The sequence below is a fragment of the Stegostoma tigrinum genome, chromosome 32 (genome assembly GCF_030684315.1).
Source record: "Stegostoma tigrinum isolate sSteTig4 chromosome 32, sSteTig4.hap1, whole genome shotgun sequence".
Lineage (NCBI taxonomy): Eukaryota > Metazoa > Chordata > Chondrichthyes > Orectolobiformes > Stegostomatidae > Stegostoma > Stegostoma tigrinum.
In genome coordinates this window covers 10,610,689-10,630,434 of record NC_081385.1, presented here as the reverse complement: position 1 = coordinate 10,630,434, position 19,746 = coordinate 10,610,689, and the positions used below count along the sequence as shown (strand labels likewise).

Genomic DNA, 19,746 nt, shown 5'->3' with positions numbered 1-19,746 from the left:
ATGCATTTAATCATTGAGCTTTGGGTATTTAGACCAGTCTTTGTGATGGAGATTTTCTAACAGGCTTATCCTCTTGTATCCAAATCTGATTCTAACCCTCACCTCTCGCAGCATTGGGATCAGAAGTATTCTAGCTATGATCCAAATGACGGGACTGTTCTCAGTTATTAGCTCAGCAGATAAAATTCTCTATAGCGGTAGTTTTCTTTTGGAATTTAATTCGATTGCATTTAGTCTGCACATTCACGATCATCAGCTGATGCAGATTTCGACATTCAATGTTTGCTGCAAAACTAAAAAAAAAGCTACATTCTGCAGTTTACTGTTCTCTTTATCAGATGGAGCAGATAACACCAGGTTAATAAACCTCGGGCACGGGAAGTTGGGAAATCAGTTAGAACGGAAAGCCGGAGATTGAAGACCGAGAGGTAAGTGTTTCATGATCTTTAACAGCGTCACGAGAAGAATTAAAATGCACTTTTGTTTTGTAGTGACCAGATCGTGTGAAATTTTCACTTTAATCAGTTCAATTCAATTTAAACCTCTGGATTAAAATAGCAGGTTCAATCTCTGTACTGAGAATATGGCATTTACAATTGCACTTAACCTCACTGGCTTCGGTGAGTGTGTCGGGAGAGAGAGTCTTTCGCCCGGGATTTCTCCTCTTGGTCTGCAACAGGCGTGTAGGGTGCGTGTGTAGGCGATAGAATGGAACGAGCTCTCGTTGTTTACACCGTGGGGCGGAAAGGGATACGGAGGATGAATGATCCGTTGAGGAACCATACAGCCCCGGAGATCGGGAAAGGGGGAAGGGACAAAAACATGGTATTTTATGAGAAACTGTGGAAACTAGTATGAAGGGATCTGCTGTTCTAATCAGGAACATAAAGCCGAATGATTATTAAACAGCGCCAATGCAAGGAGAGTTTATCTCCAAGATGCTGCACCCTACTCTAAACGACATGATTAAACCGGTTACTGAACCGTTTTTAAATTGTTATGCAACTTCAGAATGAATAACTGAATTTAAAGTCCCCCAGTCATCGGAGGAAGTTTGAATTCGCGACCTCAGTCTTAATCATGAGTGTTTAGATATTTTGTTGTCCAGTTGTGTTTTTACCCGACTCTGGAACAGATGGTACGTGAACCCATGCCACCCGGATTAGAGAAGCTACCGTTGTTCGAAAAAAGCCCTAGCCCGGCCCTTTAGTTCAGTGACATGACCACGGTGGTTCGGTGATTAGCTCCTGATGCCCTCACAGCGCCAGGGACCTGGGTTCAATTGCACTCTCGGGCGACTGTCTGTGCGGAGCTTGCACATTCTCCCCGTGTCTGCGTGGGTTTCCTCCCACAGTCCAAAGATGTGCAGGCTAGGTGGACTGGCCATGCTAAATTGCCCGTGATGTGCAGGCTAGGTGGGTTAGACATGGGAAATACAGGGTTATAGGGATAAGGTCGGGGGGTTAGGTCTGGATGGAATGCATTTTTCTGAAGAAGAGTCCCGGCCCGAAACGTCAACTTTCCTGCCCCTCTGATCCTGCCTGGCCTGCTGTGTTATTTCAGCTCCACACTGAGTTATCTCTGACCCCAGCATCGACAGTTCTTGCTAAGTCTGCTTTTCAGTGTTTGGTTGGACCGAATGGCCTGTTTCCGCACTATGGGATTCTATGACGTGTACGCGCTGTCTCTCTGGCTAGTTACATAGTGCAGTTCGATTTCTAAATTTGCAAACTTTCCCCCCAAAGTTCAACTTGGTATAATATAGAATAGTTAGTCTGTTTCTGACTTGTGCACGAATGTGCTTGGTTCCTCTCTGGAGTATTCTATCTTGCGTTATTAGTGGCTCATTTTGAATTGTGTCACATTGTGTAATCACCCGTTAGGAACGGAACTGGACCGATTACGTGTGCTCCAGGAATCTTTCAACAATCACAGTCGTGAGGGTCGTGCAATTAGGACCATAGGAGGGGAAGTAAGGCCATTTGGCCCATCGAGTCCACTCCGCCATTTAAATCATGGCTAATGGGCATTTCAACTCCACTTCCCTGCACTCTCCCCATAGCCTTAGATTCCTTGTGAGACCAAGAATTTGTCGATACTTGCCTTGAAGGCATCTAACGTCCCGGCCTCCTCTGCACTCCGTGGCAATGAATTCCACAGGCCGACCACTCTCTGGCTGAAGAAATGTCTCCTCATTTCCATTTTAAATTTACCACCTCTAATTCTAAAGCCGTGCCCACGGGTCCTAGTCTCCCCGCCTAACGGAAACAACTTCCCAGCGTCCACCCTTTCTAAGCCATACATTATCTTGTAAGTTTCTATTAGATCTCCCCTCAACCTTCTAAACTCTAATGAATACAATCCCAGGATCCTTAGCCGTTCATCATATGTTAAACCTACCATTCTAGGGATCATCCGTGTGAATCTCCGCTGGACACGCTCCAGGGCCAGTATGTCCTTCCTGGTGTGCTGGTCACTTTGAAAACCAGGTCCCTCTGTCCCTGCTGGGCAGTGTTTGTTAATTGTCACTGAGACTCGGATGATTTAGCGGTAGTTTATTTAACTAAAATGCCTCAGTCCTTACTGGTGAGGGCTCCAATCCAGGACACCTTCAGGTGTTGCAGCAAACAGATGCTGGAGGTCTATAATATAATCAGAATTTGCTGGAGAAATTCAACAGGTCTGGCAGCATCCATGGAGAAACAGAATTAACATTTTGAATTCAACAAGATCCTTTTTCAGAAACTTTAGGTGTTGATATAAGATGTGTAAAACTGCGACACCACAGAAGACTAATCAAGGAATGTATCTCAAAGTAAGTGTTCTGATGAAAAGTCATTGTGACTTGAACTCAGTTCTAACCACTTGTTTTTCTCTCTCTCCATGTGCTACCTGACCTGTTGAGTGTGTCCAGCACTTTATGTTTTCATAATGTTTCAAAGTTCTGTTTTATCTGGGACAGCACAATTCAAATGCATTTTTGTTTGTGATATTTTGAAGAAAAATGTTGGTAACGGTTGTAAATCGATAGTTTCTAGTTACTCTACTGCTGCTGAAATGGTTTGATTATCAGTGTGCACCTCTGACACACTGATAAGAATATTTGTTAATCTGCCCATTGAAAGAAGGTGGATCCGACGGCTGCAAATAAGGAGACTCATGTGGAAACATAAACATTGGTCTAGATCAGTTGGATTAAATAGTTTCTATTTGTGTTACACCATGTAATACCATGTAACATCCCTGAACTGAAGTATATTCTTAACCAGTGATAGTATCCAAGATAAGATTGATGACGTATATTTTTATTAGAATTTCTGTCACCCTAAACATATCAACAAACTAAATAGGGGCAGAAGTAGGCCAATTGGTCCCTTGAGCCTGATCTCCCATTCAATAACATCACAGCTGGTCAGTTTGTGATCCGAATTCCACGTTCCCATCTACCCATGGTAGCCCTTGATTCCACAGACAAACAAGAATCCACCCAGCACGAACAGAAATTGCTGGAAAAGCTCAGCAGGTCTGGCAGCGTCAGTGGAGAGAGATTAGTGTTAATGTTTCCAGTCCAGTGACCCTTCTTCAGGACTCAGAACAGTTCTGAAGAAGGACCACTGGACCTGAAATGCTAACTGATTTCTCACCACAGATGCTGCCGGACCTGCTGAGCTTTTCCAGCCATTTATGTTTTTGTTTCTGATTTCCAGCTCTTTTGGTTTTTATTAAGCATCTATCCAACTTTGTCTTAAAAACTTTGAATGAAGTTGGCTCCACCGCCTTCTGAGGTAGTGTTCAAGCCTCTGAGGGAAAGAAATTCCCATCATCTAAAAAGATGGCCCTAAAGTTAAAATCGTGCTCCCTATTTCTGGAATCAACCACAAGATTAAATTTTGTCCCTACACCCGGTTTGTTAAGACCATTCAGGATCATATAAATTTCAATCAAGTCACCCCTAACTCTTCAAAAATACTGTGGAAATAAACCCAATCCATCATCACAAAACAATCTAGCATTCCAATCAATCTAGCAAAGCTCCTTTGAACTGTCTGCAATATGTTTACATCCTTTCTTAGAGATAAAACCTTCACACAGTATTAGAGCTGTGATCTTACTAATGCCCTATAGCTCAAGCATAACATCCTTATTTTTATGTTCAATTCCTCTCATAATGAAAGATAGCAGCTCATTAGCCTTTTTAATTACTTGTTGGATCTGCATACTAACATTTTGTGACTCATGAAACAGAACACCACGGTTTCTCCACACCTGAGAATTTTGCAGTAATTCTCTGTTTAATGCAATACTCTGCCTTTTTATTCCTCCTGGAAAGTGAACATTATACTATCTCTGCCAGATTTTTGCCCACTCATTTAAACTATCTGTATCAATCAGCAATCTTTTTATGACATTTCACAACGTGTTTTCCTACCTGTCTTGTAAATTTAGCACCATGCCTTCAAACCCCTCATCACAATCAGTGACAGAAATTGTAAAAAGTTTGTCTGGCACAATTCTCCATTAGATCCCTGTCATCACATCCTGCCAATCTGATAAAGAACTATTTATGTACATGCTCTGTTCCTTTACCAGCCAAACACTCTTCTTTCCATGCTAGTATGTAACCCTACCACCTTGTGGTCCTACTTTGTAATATAAAATGTTAATGTGGAACCTCTTCAGATGCCTGTCAAAAATTATCAAGTTTATTGTCTCTGACTAGCAAAGATAAACTTAATGTGGCAGTTAAACAAAGACATTTAGAACATAGAACATTGAACACAGAACTGTACAGCACAGGATCAGGCCCTTTGGCCCATGGTGTTGTGTGGAACATGACACCAAATTAAACTGATCTCTTCTGCCTGCCCCGGCCCGTATCCTTCCATTCCTTGCATATTTGTGTGCTTACCTAAAAATCCCTTAAGTGTATCTACTGCCACCGCCACTCCTGGCAGCGTGTTCCAGCCTCCCACCACTCTCTGAGTAAAAAACTTGCCCCTCACATCTCCTTTGAACTTTTACCCTTTCACCTTAAATGTATGCACCCTAGTAGTAGATATTTCTACCCTGGGAAAAAGATTCCGATCAACAACCCTGTCTATGCAGCTCATTATTTTATAGAGTTCTATCAAGTCTCCCTTCAGCCTCTGCCACCCCATAGAAAACAACCCGATTTTTTTCTAGCCTCTCCTCATAGCTCATACCTTCTAATCCAAGCAGCATCCTGGTAAACCTCTTCTGCACCCTCTCCAATGCCTCCACATCCTTCCTGTAATGTGGCAACCAGAACTGAATGCAATAGTCGTAAGTGTGGCCGAACCAAATTCTTATAAAGCTGCAACATGACATCCCGACTCTTGTACTTGCCCTGACCAATAAAGGCAAGCATGCCATATGCCTTCTTTACCACCCTATCTACTTTGAGGGAGCTATGGACTTGAACCGTAAGATCCCTCTGTACATCAATGCTGTTCAGGGTCTTGCCATTACTGTATTCATTTCCTTAACATTTGATCTGCCAAAGTGCAGCACCTCACACTGACCAGATTAAACTCCATCTACTATTTCTCTGCCCATTTCTGCAACTGATCTATATCTCACTGTATCCTTTGACAACCTTTTACACTATCCACAATTCCACCAATCTTTGTATCTTCTGCAAACTTACTAACCTACTCATCAACATTTTCATCCAAATCATTTATATATATTACAAACAGCAGAGATCCCAGTATGGGTCCCTGTGGAACACCACTAGTAATGGACCTCCAGCCTGAAAAGCATTCTTCCACCACTAGATACAGTAAGAACTGCCGATGCTGGAGTCAGAGATAACAGGGTGTGGAGCTGGAGGAACACAGCAGCCAAGCAGCATCAGAGGAGCAGGAAAGTTGACGTTTTGGGTTGGGACCCTTCTACAGAAAATCTTTCACCACTATCCTCTGTCATCTATGAGCAAGCCATTCTGAATCTTCACAGCCAAGTTACTGTGCATCTTAATCTTCTGGATGAGCCTACCTTGTTGAAAGCCCTACTAAAGTCCATGTAAACAACATCCACTGTTTTACCCTCATTGATCACATTTTGTCACCTCCTTGAAAAATTCAATCAAGTTAGTAAGACATGAACTGCCCTGCACAAAGCCGTGCTGAGTATCCCTAATTAGGCCGTGCTTTTCCAAATGTATGTAAATCATATCCCTAAGAATTCTCTCCAATAGCTTCCCAACCACCAATATTTGATTCACCGGTTTATAGTTTCCTGGATTATCCCTATTTCTCTTCTTGAAAGGAGGAAATTTAGCTACTCACCAGTCTTCTGGGGCCTTTCTAGTGGCCAGTGAAGATACAAAGATCTTGGTTAAAGCTTCAGCAATCTCCTCTTTTGCCTCCCTCAACAATTTGGGGTAGATACCATTATGCACTTTAATGCTCTTTAAGAGTCCCGACACCGCTTTTTTCTTGATCTCAAAATGCCCTAGCATAATAGCATGCTCCACACAAATCTTACTACTTACATAGCCTTCTCCTTGGTGAATACTGAAGCAAAGTACTCATTTCGGATCTTACCCATATGTCTCCCAAGCACAAGTTCTCTCCTTTATCCTTGAGTTTTCCTACCTTCTCCCTAGTAATCCTCTTGTTTTTAATGAATATATAGAATGCCTAGGGATTTTTTTAACCCTACTTGCCAAGGTCATTTCATGGTCCCTCTTACTGTCCTAATTCCCTATTTGAGTTATTTCCTGCTTTCTTTATATTTCTAATGGACACTATGTGATTTTAGCTTCCTACCTTGCCTGATAACAGCTCCTCCCAATTGACACTCCCTATCTCCTGTCTAATATTGATGCCTTCCCCCAATTTAGTACCGTGCCACAAGGTCCTGACTTATCCTTATTCATAGCTGTCTTAAAACATAAGGAGTTGTGATCAATGTTTCTAAAATCCTTTCCCACTGAAAGGTCAGTCATCTGGCCAGGCTCATTAGCCAATAGAATGGCCCCTCCTCTAGCTCGGCTGTCCACATGCTGTTTCAAGACTTCCTAAATTTAATTCTCATAACTATCAATTCCTATAATTAGCCTGTCTGCAATGTGTGTTCCTTCCATAATTATTGCTGCTTTATTGTCTGGCATCAGTGTAATAAACTTGACTCATGTCCTTTGCCAGCAACTTAAACACAAAGAGCTAAGCCAGCACTCCAGTGCAGTGCTAAGGGAGTCGGTGATAATATCTTTGAGATATTGAACCAATGTCCTTTTGGTTCTCGTGAATGGACGTGGCATTATTTAGAAAAAGAAGTCTGAGTGATCCTTGTTGTCCTGGTCAATATTTATCCTTCAATCAATGTCAGAGAAACATGTCATCTGGTCATTGTCACATTGCTGATCATGGGAGCGAGCAGTATGCAAATTTGCTGACCTGATTCCCAGATTCGAGAGTGACCAAATTTCAAACATTGGCTGTAGAATACTGAGAGGTGTTCAGAGGTCAAAAAGTAACGTAAATGTTATGTTGGCACTCATGGGACAATATTCTGGAGTTCCGTGCCCCACGGCTGCAATGGTTGCCTTGAAGTTTGGACTGAGTTTTAAGAATAGCAAAGCCTCTTTAAATCCATATGATTTTTTTAAACTGTTGGGTGTGGCCTCACTGAATCTGAGGCCTGAGTTGCGCTGTAAAAAAGCAGTGGAAAAGGTAGAATTCTTTCTTCAAAAATCTCTGCAATTTAAACAGTCCACTTTCATAAATCTCACTCTGCTTTCATGCCTGAAAGTGGGGTCACAGTGGGAACCATTGCATATTGGGTTTTGTTTTTATGGGTTTTGTGGTCCAAAGCTTGGCATTCGTTTAGCAATTAATCATTGAAATTTCAAAATTTAACCCCTGACATTGTCTTTTCACAGGTTGAAGATTGATCATCATGAAGATATTTGCGGTTGCTTTGGTCCTACTCTTGGCAAAAGGTATGTCCAAAAATGTTTTTTTGATTCCGGCTTTGGAAATCAAGACACTCTTGCCTGATTCGGAATGTTATGGGTCCGAACCCCACTTTGGAAATGGAATTTATTTTCTGATACTCTACCAGATTGGCAATAGAAATGTTCAACTCTGGTCTCCTTGCTGTAGGAAAGACATTATAAAACTTGAGGCTAAATAGGCTGGAGCTACTTTCGCTGGAGTGCCAGGAGCTTAAGGTTGACTTTATAGATGTTTATAACATCATGAGGGTTTATGGATAGGGCCAATAGCCAAGGCCTTTTTCCCAGGGTAAGGGAGTCCGAAACCTAAGGGCATAGGCTTAAGGTGAGAGGGGAAAAATTTAAGAGGCATCTAAGGGGCAACTATTTCACACAGAGAGTGGTGTGTGTATGGAATGAACCACCAGAGGGTGTGATGGAGACTGGTACAATTATGTCATTTAAAAGGCATCTATGGGTACATGAATAGGAAAGGTTTAGAGGGGTGTGGGCCAGATGCTGGCAAAAGGGACTAGATTAATTTAGGATATTTGGTCAGCATGAGCGAAGGTCTGTTTCTGTGCTGTACATCTCTACGATTCTATGACCTTGGGATCACAAAAGAAATGAGTAGCAGCTGTAGTCTGGGAAGGATGAGTCTGTGTGGAAGGCTGAGTAATGTGGCCCAAATTGGCTCCCAATCTGTTTGCACAAATATAATAGGTAAACCAGAAAATAATTATTTAGAACAATTTAAAAAATTGCAAACATATTAATTTTACAAGGATTTAGTTTGTATACTCTATTACGTGAATATGAATGGGCCAATTCTAAAAAGGAAGAGAAGGCAAAGGTTTTAATTAATCAAAGATTTTGCTGCTGATCACTGTCGTCAAGGATCAAGTCTGTAATTTTGCCCTAACCCAACGCATCTGCTTTTGAAACTCTCATAACTGCTTTCCATATATCCAGATTAGACTATTTGAACACTGTTTTGGTCGGTATCTCATCTTCCATTCTCCATAAAATGATCACTGCTGATGGTGTGCCTTGCAGGAATTTCTGAGCAATCATAAAATCAGGCTTGGTAGTGATATTATCTATGGGGCATTGCATTATCAAATCTAGATATATCTGCCTATAATACCAGGAGCTATTGGCACCAACTCAACACAGCCTATCTCCAGCATCTCTAGAGAAGAGGGCAGAATATAAATTGTTATTGAGGATGGGTGAGGTTATTATTCATATGATCTCGGAGATACGTGTGGACATTTCTTTTTCTGCTTTCATGACCAGGAGTGGAGGGTCGTGTCCTTCCAGGTGCATCAGATGGTGGACCAACCCATGGTGAACAACGCTTGGCTTTGCTGGACTTAGGCAATACAACAATGTAAGGACTTAATTTTCTTTTCTTCTACTGGTGTTACCCCTCCGAAAAGAAAGAAAATTTGCTCTTGTATAGCCTTTGCATAGATGAAAACAATATTTCCTAGATGCAAGAGCACTTCAATTGGTACAGGCATAAGTTAGAGCAATTTTTTAAATATAAAACTGGAATGCCTCTATGAAATAAAACTCTTCAATTATTCAATTGACATTGTAATAAACAATCACATCCATTACATTGTCCCTTCTGAACAGCAGCTCCTGAATTTCAACAGCATTAATCTCAAGGCATATTGATTGGCAGGGAATTCATAGAACCCCTACAGTGTGCAAAGAGGCTATTTAGTCCATCGAGTCTATACCAACCCGACAAAGAGCTTCCCACCCATACCCAGCCTCTTCCCATAACCCCACATTTGCCATAGCTAATCTGCCTAGCTTGCATATCCGTGGACACTGTGGGGCAATTTAGCATGGCCAATCCACCTAACCTACACGTCTTTGGACTGCGGGAGGAAACAGGAGTGCCCAAAGGAAAAACATGCGGAACCCAATGGAGAACATGCACACTCCACACAGACAGTCACCCAAGGCTGGAATCAAGCCTAGGTCCATGGGCTTGTGATGCAGCAACACTAACCACTGAGTCACAGTGCACTATTACCTGTTACCTCTTTCCAGTTAGCTGTTCCTTTGTTGATAGGTCTAAGGTTTATTTTTTCTCTCTTTGCAGCTGTTTTGCCCCTTTCCATCATCTTCAGACCCTCTTCCTGCTTTGCAGTTACTCCTTCCCTTTCCAACCCCTCACTGGGACCTCCATCATGGGCTTCCTCTCCTGCTTCGCTTCCCAGCCTCATTAGCTTTGTTCACCGGCTTAAAGTAATCTTAACAAGTCAACTACACCTAACTTTGTACTGGGTTTGGGTTTTTCAGGACAGGAATTACACCTCAAAGGCCAGCTATTTAGGCCACACTCACTATTTAAAGAAATGAGAATTTAAAGGGACCAGTCAGCTGCTCATATTTGGCCAGAGTTCTACAGCAACTATTGGTGTCTTGAAGCTTTTGAGGCTGTAATCCTGACCAATAACCCGACAGTTCAGAAGGTCTAGACTTATGTGAAGTAATGTAACTACACCTGTCTTGTTAAGCTGCCAAATTTCATTTTGATTAGCTTAAAATCCTAACAGCAGTGTCGCTATTGCTTTTCTCGATCAAATGAATGTCTAATCCAAGGAATCATTTTGTTGCCGTACAAACATACAAACAAGGAACAAGAGTAGGACATATCGCCCTTCAAGCCTACTCCCCCGTTCAATCAGATGACAAGATCTTGGCCTGTCAAGAGCAGTCATATTTTTCTGAGGTTTTCATATTGTGTTTGTCTAGACAATTTAAGAATATCACTGTAAAAAGTAGCAACATGTTATACTGTAAGAAAAGAAAGCATTGATTGTTGACAAAGTGGACTCTGAAAAGTGGAGATTTTTCCGGAGAGAATGCATTATCATCATCTCCATGGCAATGCCCCTACTGATCGGAGTCCACTTACCAGCTATTTAGTGCACTCTTCTTGCGTGATAAATTGTCCTCCTTTATATTGGTATTTCTTACAGGTATCCTAATGAGAGCTCAACAAAAAGCTTTGACAAAAATGCATAATTTTTCAGTGATATAGGAACCATGTCTTTTCACTTTAATTCCCTCTAACTGGGTAGCCAAGATGCAAGAACATCAGCAAACAATGACATAAATCAAAGGCAGATGTGAAATCTGATGTAAAACCATCAAAGTGCTGGAGAAACTCAGCAGGTCTCACTTTTAAAATTCAAGCTGTCCATGGCCTTGTCTTTACACACCCTGTACTCCGTGAACTTTGTAACCTCCTCTAGCTTTACCACCACCTACAGGGTCTGCATACATTTAATTTTAGCCTCATGTGCACCCTCCATTTTCTATCCTCGGTGTTGACATCTGTGCTGATCTAAGCCCTAAGGTCTAGCATGTACTCCCCAAACCTCTATATTTTCCAATTCTCTGCAATCCTTTAAACTGTTTCTTAAAACCTACCTCTCTGAGCTTTTAGTCACCTGTCCTAATTTTCCTTCCTTTAATCCCTGCTGTCATGTCTAATTGATCACAATGCTGTGTAGAGTGTTGAGTGGTTCTATTATGTTAAAGACCATTATATTAGTGCAAGTTGTTGTAATGATGATGTTTTGAGTCTGTGATTATAGCTCTTCAAGACTCCAATAGGAAATTAATAGGAAACCTGACAACAAGTTCACAGAATCACTACAGTAAGGAAAGAGGCCATTTGATATTTGAGTCCACACTGACGCTGTGAAGAATATCCCACTCAGACCCAACACCACCCCCCCAAACCCCCCTCCCCCCACCCACCTATTCCAGTAACTCCGCATTTCCCATGGCCAATCTAGCTCACTATGTATCATTGGACTGAAATTCTGAAGCAGAATCATATGGACTGAAAGTGTTAACACTGTTTCTGTCTCCATATCCCATAAATATTGCCAGGCTGCTTGCGTTTTTCAGCGTTTCCAGTATTAGTTTTAAATATCCGGGTGTATTTCAATGATTCTCATGTTAACTTTGTGCCAAAGAAAACACTGCCACTTATAATCTAGAAACATAGATTTATGCATTATTTTCTTCCTCCGCAGGAACATCCATAATATAAATCCCATTTTAGAAAAATTGGCACAGAACATGACCCTGTTGACGGAAGAAATCCAACAGCAACTTCAAACTTTTAGCACACATTTTCACGAACAGGCAAGTACGATCAGAGAAAGGTTGAGCTCCCTGTTTGAACAGCCTCCAGCACTACCTGAAGGCATTTCTAAACTGACCAGTCCAAACTTGACCCAACAACTGGAGATTTTGAAGAAAAACATCAGCCGTTTGAGTTTGAACTTCAAGCCTGTTTCTTTCAATCAGACTTCAGAAAAGAAGGTTTATCAAGAACTCGCAGAGAACTTGGATCAGTTTCACCAGTTGTTTGCACCTGTACTTAATTTTTTCCAAGGAACAATCACAGAGGGAGTTGAAAACCTGAGGAAATCCATGGGACCTGGGGTTCATGAAATCAAGAAACTTGTCGAATTGTCCAAATCGACAAAACTAAGTGGAGAAACACCAGAATCACATTAGAGTTATTTGATGGATTCTGACACCAATGAGGAAAATTAGTGATGAAGAACACAAATTAAACTTCAAGTAATCAAAATGGGAAAGGCCAACCCCTCTTCTTTAATCAAAAGCAAACGGTCTGAAATATAGTCAGAGAACAATGGAAATGCTCTGCAGACCAGGCGGCATCAGTGAAGGAGAGTGAGACAGAGAATTAAGCAATGACGTTCTGATAACTGGACATGGGGAATATGCAGGAGGCTATTGAGCCCCTCAAGCCTGTTCCACCATTCAATGAGAGCATGGCTGAATAATTGCCTAACTCTATATATCTGCTTTTGGTCTCTGCCCCTTAGTACTTCTGCTGGGGCAGCACCGTGGTTAGCACTGCTACCTCACAGCACCAGGGACCTGGGGTCAATTCCAACCTCAGACCACTGTTTGTGTGGAATTTGCACATTGTCCCCGTGTCTGCGTGGGTTTCCTTTGAGTGCTCCAGTTTCCTCCCACAGTCCAAACCTGTGCAGGTTAGAGTGGATTGGCCATGCTAAATTGCCCATAGTGTTTGGGGATGTGAAGCTTAGGTGAGCTATAGGTGTATGTGTCTGGGTGGGATGCTCTGAGGTTCAGAGTGGACTTGTTAGGCTAAAGGGTCTGTTTCCACACTGTTGGGATTTTATGATTAACAAAAATGTACCCATCACAAATCATGACGAGGAAGCCCGGTTAACTCTGGTTCTCTCTCCACAGGTGTTGCCAAGCCTGTTGACCATTTTCAACCTTTTCTATTCCCATTTCACATGTTATAATTGCAAAGGTATTTACAAAGAATTTGCATATAATAGGCTTTTCCATCCAATGCAAGGTCTATGAAACTTGTCACGTCCTCCAAACTTTCCTAAAAGGGAGACGGTGATGTTTTGGTAATGTCACTGGACTGGTAATCCAGAATCCTGGATTAATGTTCTGGGGACAAGATTTTGAATCCCACCTTGGCATTTGGTGAACTCTAAAATTAATAAACCATCTGGAATAAAAAGTTAGCCCGTGGTGACCATGTAACCATTGTCAATTTTTGTAAAAACTACTTGATTCACTTGAGGACATCTGCCAACCATACTCAGTCTGGCCTGCATCTTGCTCCAGATCCACAGCAATGTGGATAACTCTTAACTGTCCTCTGGGAAATAAATGCTGACCCAGCCAGTGAGATCCATATCCTGTGAAAATATAAATACTATTCTAACCCCATCAAAATATCCTGCAAATAAGTAAAATCAGTTGCCATGCATCTAATACATTAGATTGAAAGAATTTTGTTTGTCATTTATCTTAAAACTTCCCAATAAAGGAGCTGTCTCTATTGATTCTTGTTGGTGACCGTTGAATGTTTGTTAAGCCGGTCAAATTATTTTACAAAATCTGTAAACCTGCAAATGATGTCACATCATTAGAATAAATGTGTAATTCAGAATAACAAATGTGTAAACACAATCTTTTATCTTTCTGTTTATCCGTTTTTCCCTCTCTTTCACAGTTAGTCTGATTTGGAGGAGGGCTTGTGATACAGTCTCTGCCTTTGAGCCAGTTGTTCTGAGTTTGATTCCCACTCCAAGACTTGATGGTCATGGAATCTACATTCATAATGTGACCTGTAGGAACCTGTAAATCCTTGCAAAACATACTGAAGGCTGCCAGTGATGCTGGAATATGTTCCTTATCAGCCTTGTAAGGGAACAAAATTGGAGTGTCTGCCATTGGTTTCGGTAGCTGCAAGCTGCCACTTGCAGTTTACAGGTATATTTTGTTGCAGCAGTTCTACGTTGTTGGGGAGCTGGTTGATTTAGTTCACTGGATGGCCATATGTTTGTGATGGATGCCAACATGCACAGGGCTCGATCCCTGTTGTGGCTGCAGTGGATCAGTGTCATGGCTCCTTGCTCTAGCTGCAGTGGAGGACACAATGTTGTGGTTCACATGTGCCTTCAGCAGAGCATTGAGGTAGAAGGCCATCATTAAATTCAGCAGCATTAATGTGCTCATCAGGAGATAATCAGGGTGTCAACCTGCATAGTCTCCTTCCAAAGGAATGGGGCAACTGTAGGTTATAAAGACCAGTACTACAATATATTTCCTCTTAGCCTAGCTCCATGCTTGCTGGGATAGTCCATAAAGTTGGGTTGGGAGCCCACTGTGAAGATGATCATTGGGATCCTCTGAAGTTTAGGATCCTAACACCATGCTTTAGAGAACAGTTGGCACAGCAGATTTGATCAATTGTGTGTGTGTGTGAGTGTGTGTGTGTGTTTGTGTGTGTGTGTGTGTGTGTGTGTGTGTGTGTGTGTGTGTGTGTTGAGTTGGTTGATCACCTTGAATCCAATCATTTGAAAGCCACAGCTAACACTTGAGGCTGAGCACATAAGTGGAAGTTCCCATGCACGATCACTGTGGGGTCTCGTGGGCTAGTTTATCATTGTTGAAAGAGGCAGAGAAGTCTTTGCCTGATTATTTTCCCCCAAATTAGTTTGACATTTTTGCCTTTGTGGGGATATGCAGTGAGGAGTGTTAGAGGTATCACCCTTCAGATTTGATGTTAAACAAAAGCCCTGTCTCCTCCTGTAAAAAGTCCCGTACGGTAATTTCTAAGACGAACAAAGAGTTATCCTTGGTGTCCTGTCTGATGCTTATCCTTTAATATCACCAATATAGTTGGACATTACTTGGGATCTTGCTGTGCATAAATTGGCTGCTATGTTTCCTATAACAATGACTACACCCCTAAAGTAAATGATGGCTGGAAAGTGCTTTCAAATGTGTTGAGGTTATGCAAGGTGCTATATAAGTGCAGGTTTTTTCGTTTTGAGGGCACTAATAATCTGTATGGACAGTTGATAAACAGGAACATGGGAACATAGGAACATTATATCAATCGGTACAGGCCAATAGGAGACAGCCAAAAGCCACCTGCTTGAACCAGATAAACTGCTAGGATTTTTCGGCTAAGAATTGTGGATTAACCAAAAACTCTCATCATCATTTTGTAGAGGGGAAAAACATGACTAAGAGGGAATCACAACATGACTGTAGAATTATAAACGGAGCTCTTCAGTACAAATCTATATCCCTGAATGCATGAGTTTCAGTTCCAGGTTTTGCAGGGTTTTCTCTCAGTATAACAAATTAATAAAATATTCCTTTATGTTTTACTCCTGCTGACCTCTATGTATTCCCACTATTTCAAAGGGATGACATCTGAGTTTGCATTTGGTAGGGTCAGCCATGTCGTGCTCAGGGAAGCACAAAGCCCGAGTGTGCTATCTGTGCTTATTCCTGAAAACACACATTTTTGTCTCTAATATATTCTGTTCCACATTCTCCAGGAGGGGGCAGCAGTTCCATTTCAGTGTCACAGAGCATGGGAAACTCAAAGTCATTAATCCCATACTCGTCTTGCAGGAGTTATTCTGTGTAAGAATATTTATTCATTCATGAGATGTTGGTGTTGCTAGCTAGGCCACTGTTTATTATCCACTCTGAATTGCCCAGAGGGTAGTTAAAAGTCAACCACATTTCTTGGGTCGAGAGTCATAGGTAGGCCAGATTGGGTAATTACAACAGTTTCCTTCCCTGAAGGAACATCGGTGAGCTAGACCAGTTTTATGAAAAATCAGAAACAGTTTCCTGGTCATCATGAGTCTCTTAATTCCACATTTTTAAAAAATTTGATTCAGATTTCACCATTTGCTATTTAAGGATTCAAAGCTATGTTCTCAGAATGTTACCTGGGTCTCTGAATTAACAGTCTAGAGCTAACACCACTAGGCCATCACCTCTCCAAATGCAAATTGATAATGGGGCAGTTTCACAACCCTGGAAAACATGTTGGAGTTTAAAAGTGTATTTATTATAATTTTACTCACAGCACTAGATTTAAAAGTATTGGTAGACACAAGCTCATAACTAGCTGTGGCACCCAATACGTCAAACCATACTGGCAATAACAGCTATTAATAGTGACGGACCTTAAAAGCTCAGTGGGTCTTTCACCAACGAATGCAGAATGGTTAATAAAAACAAAAAGAATTGTGGATGCTGTAAATCAGGAACAAAAACAGAAGTTGCTGGAAAAGCTCAGCAGGTCTGGCAGCATTTGTGAAGAAAAATCAGAATTAACATTTTGGGTCCTGAGTCCTTCCTCAGAACTTAAGTTCTTATTAGAACAGAAGGGGCCTCTTTCTGTGTTGTGCTATTCCATGATTCTGAAAAGTCAAGAGGAAATGTGCATGTCGAAAAGAGATTATTTCACCTTAACCTCCTCCAACACCCTCCTGTACAACCATGAAATCCCCAAGTCAGATTTACAAGTTTGTTAGAAATAATCTTGACCTAAAGCTTCAACGAAATATCGCACTGTTGTCTACCAAGGTGGGTTCTGCCTTCAGAGATGGACAGTTACACTTGCTGCGTTCTCAATTTCTACAACAGATCATCTGACCATTATTGTATTCCTGTTAGTAGCAGTTTATTGCGCATAAGTTGGCTGCCACTTTACAACAGAGATTACTTTTCAGTTGAGACTCATTGACTGTAAAGTGCTTTGAGGTTTCCTGAGGTTATGAAAGACATTATATAAATGCGACATATTCTTTCTTTTGAGTTGACATAACATGATTTGTACCTCCAGTGCATGGCCAAATCACAGATAAAAGATCCTTCTGGGATCTCTGGATTCACTGAGCTCTTTATAATCTTAAAATAGAATTATTTTAAACCTTTTCAAAACATGCACCTGCCTATTCTCTCCAAAGAGTTGAAATCGGACAGCTGGGAGATGGGAGCTGCCTGTCTGCTTAAGCATACACAGCCAGAGCCAAGGTACATACAGAATTCAGTTGCATACAGATCTCACATCTATACAGATACATGCACATACAAAGCTCACACAGATACAAAGTTCACATGTGTACAGATCTCAGACATATATAGAGCTCATGTATGTACAGATCTTGGGCAAATAGAAAACTCAGGGATGAAGAGATCTCAGACATCTATGAATTTCTTGCATACGGAGCTCATACATGCACAGACTTTGTGTGCAAATTGTTCGTGTAAACAGAGCTCAAGTGTATACGGAGCTTCTACACTTGTAATGTTCATGCATGTATAAAACAGTGAGTTTGCATTGTTATTCAGTCAGCAGAGCACCTCTATCTTAATAACCATTGGAAAGATCCAAATTTACAAGCCACTTCTTGGATAAAGATCAAATACCAAATGTCGCTGCTGTTCAAAAATATCCTGTGATGTGAAGAAGTACACCGAGGTATTACAACGTAAGGCCCTAAGATACAGGAGCAGAATTAGGTTATTCAACCCATCGGGTCTGCCCTGCCATTCGATTATGGCTGATATGTTTCTCAACACCATTCTCCTGCCTTCAGCCCATAAGCCTTGATCCCCTTATTGAGCATGAACCGATCTATCGCTCCCTTAAATAGACTCAATGACTTGACCTCCACATACTTTTGTTGTAATGAGTTCCGCAGACTTCCATGGTAATGATTTCCATAGATTCACCAGCCTCTGGCTGAAGAAATTCAAGGGTCATCTCTTCTCTCTGAGGCTGTGTCCTCAGGTCTCAATCTGCCCCATCAGTGGAAACTTCTTCTCCACATCCATTCTATCCCAGCTTTTCAGTAATCTGTAAGTTTCAATCAGATCCCCTCTCATCCTTCTAAACTCCAACGAGAACAGAACCAGACTGTCCCCTATATGACCAACCTTTATGCCCAAGATCATTCTTGTCAACATCGTCTGGACATCCTCCAATGCCAGAACATCCTTTCTTTGATATGGGGCCCAAAACTGCTCACCATATTCCAAATGCAGTCTGACCTCAGCAGTATATCCCTGGTCTTTACTCTTGTCATCTTGAAACGAACACTAACATTGCATTTCCCTTCCTGACTGCCAACTGAACCTACACTGTAACCTTAAAGGAATCCTGAACTAAGTCTCCCAAGTCCCTTTGTGTATCAGGCTTTTGAAGCCTCTTATTATTTAGAAAATAGTTTGTACCTCTGTTATTCCTACCAAAATGCATAACCTCACACCCATATTCTATTCCATCTGCCACTTCTTTGCCCGCTCTCCAAGCCTGCCCAAGTCCTTCTGCAGCCTCCCCACTTCCTCAACACTATTTTCCCCCCAACTATTTTTGTGTCATTTACAAATGCTGTAAAAATGATGTTAGTTCCTTTATCCAGATTGTTAATATACAATGTGAATTGTTGTAATCCCAACACTGACCCTTATGGAACTTCACTGGTCACTGGCTGCCATCCTGAAAAAGACCCCTTTGTCGCTACTCTCTGCCTTCTGCCAGTTAGCTAATCTTCTATCCCTGCCATTACCTTGTCCCCAACACTGTGGGGTCTTACCTTATTTAGCAGCCTGTCATGTGACACCTTGTTAAAAGCTTTCTGGAAATCCAAATAGATCCCATCCACTGGATCTCCCTTGTCTGACCTGCTCATTACCTCCTCAAAGAATGTGCAAATGAAAACGCCATGTCACAGCCACGGTCTGTCTGTAACAATGTTATGCTTATTGAAACTTTGGAATGAAACCTGGTGTGACTTTGTTTGGTATTTGTCCTTCAGTGACTTTCAGGTGGGTTGGAGAATTGTCCGTTGGGTTAGGAACAAGGAAAAGGGAGAGGTAGCAATCAGATTGACCCTCACCTTTAAAAGCAAATAAACAGCAATATGCAAGAGTATACAGCTGGAAGAGCTATCATCACTTCTCCCTCCATCTAAGAATGAAATAGACATTGCAACAATGCAATCACTCAAGCAGATTGGGAACTTTCTTTTCCAAATTTGTAGCAGTCCATTTTTATGATGTGAAGAAGTCCTGATGTTTCAATTTAAAAGCTGTCTTGCATGCCAGAAAAAAAAGTGATGTTTGCTGATTTTAGTAAACATGGGCAGGTCCATTTTTTTCTGGGCAGTTGCATTACTGATGCTCAACTATGGGATGTGGGCTCTTCAACAATATAAAAAAAAGAGGAAGTAAGGGAATAGGTGACTTACAACATTAATTAAAACATTTTGGGTTGCCCTAGGATTAGTTCCTTGATGGGCCATGACCCTAACCAACTGGTAAGGTAATCATCATAACTTTGCCCCTTCTTTGCAATCAATAACACACACCATTTCCTGCATTTAAGCCAGTTTTCA

General features: G+C 41.5%; 1 protein-coding gene across 1 annotated transcript; it reads left to right on the top strand.

Annotated features, from left to right (window-relative positions):
- Positions 1–340: 340 nt before the first annotated feature.
- On the top strand, positions 341–13,986 carry LOC125466881 (uncharacterized). The gene is made up of 4 exons (XM_048561999.2): positions 341–428; positions 7,910–7,969; positions 9,263–9,356; positions 12,037–13,986. Exons 2-4 carry the CDS (start codon positions 7,927–7,929, stop codon positions 12,524–12,526), a joined length of 627 nt encoding a protein of 208 aa, XP_048417956.1. The 5' UTR covers positions 341–428; positions 7,910–7,926; the 3' UTR covers positions 12,527–13,986.
- The last annotated feature ends 5,760 nt before the right edge of the window (positions 13,987–19,746 follow it).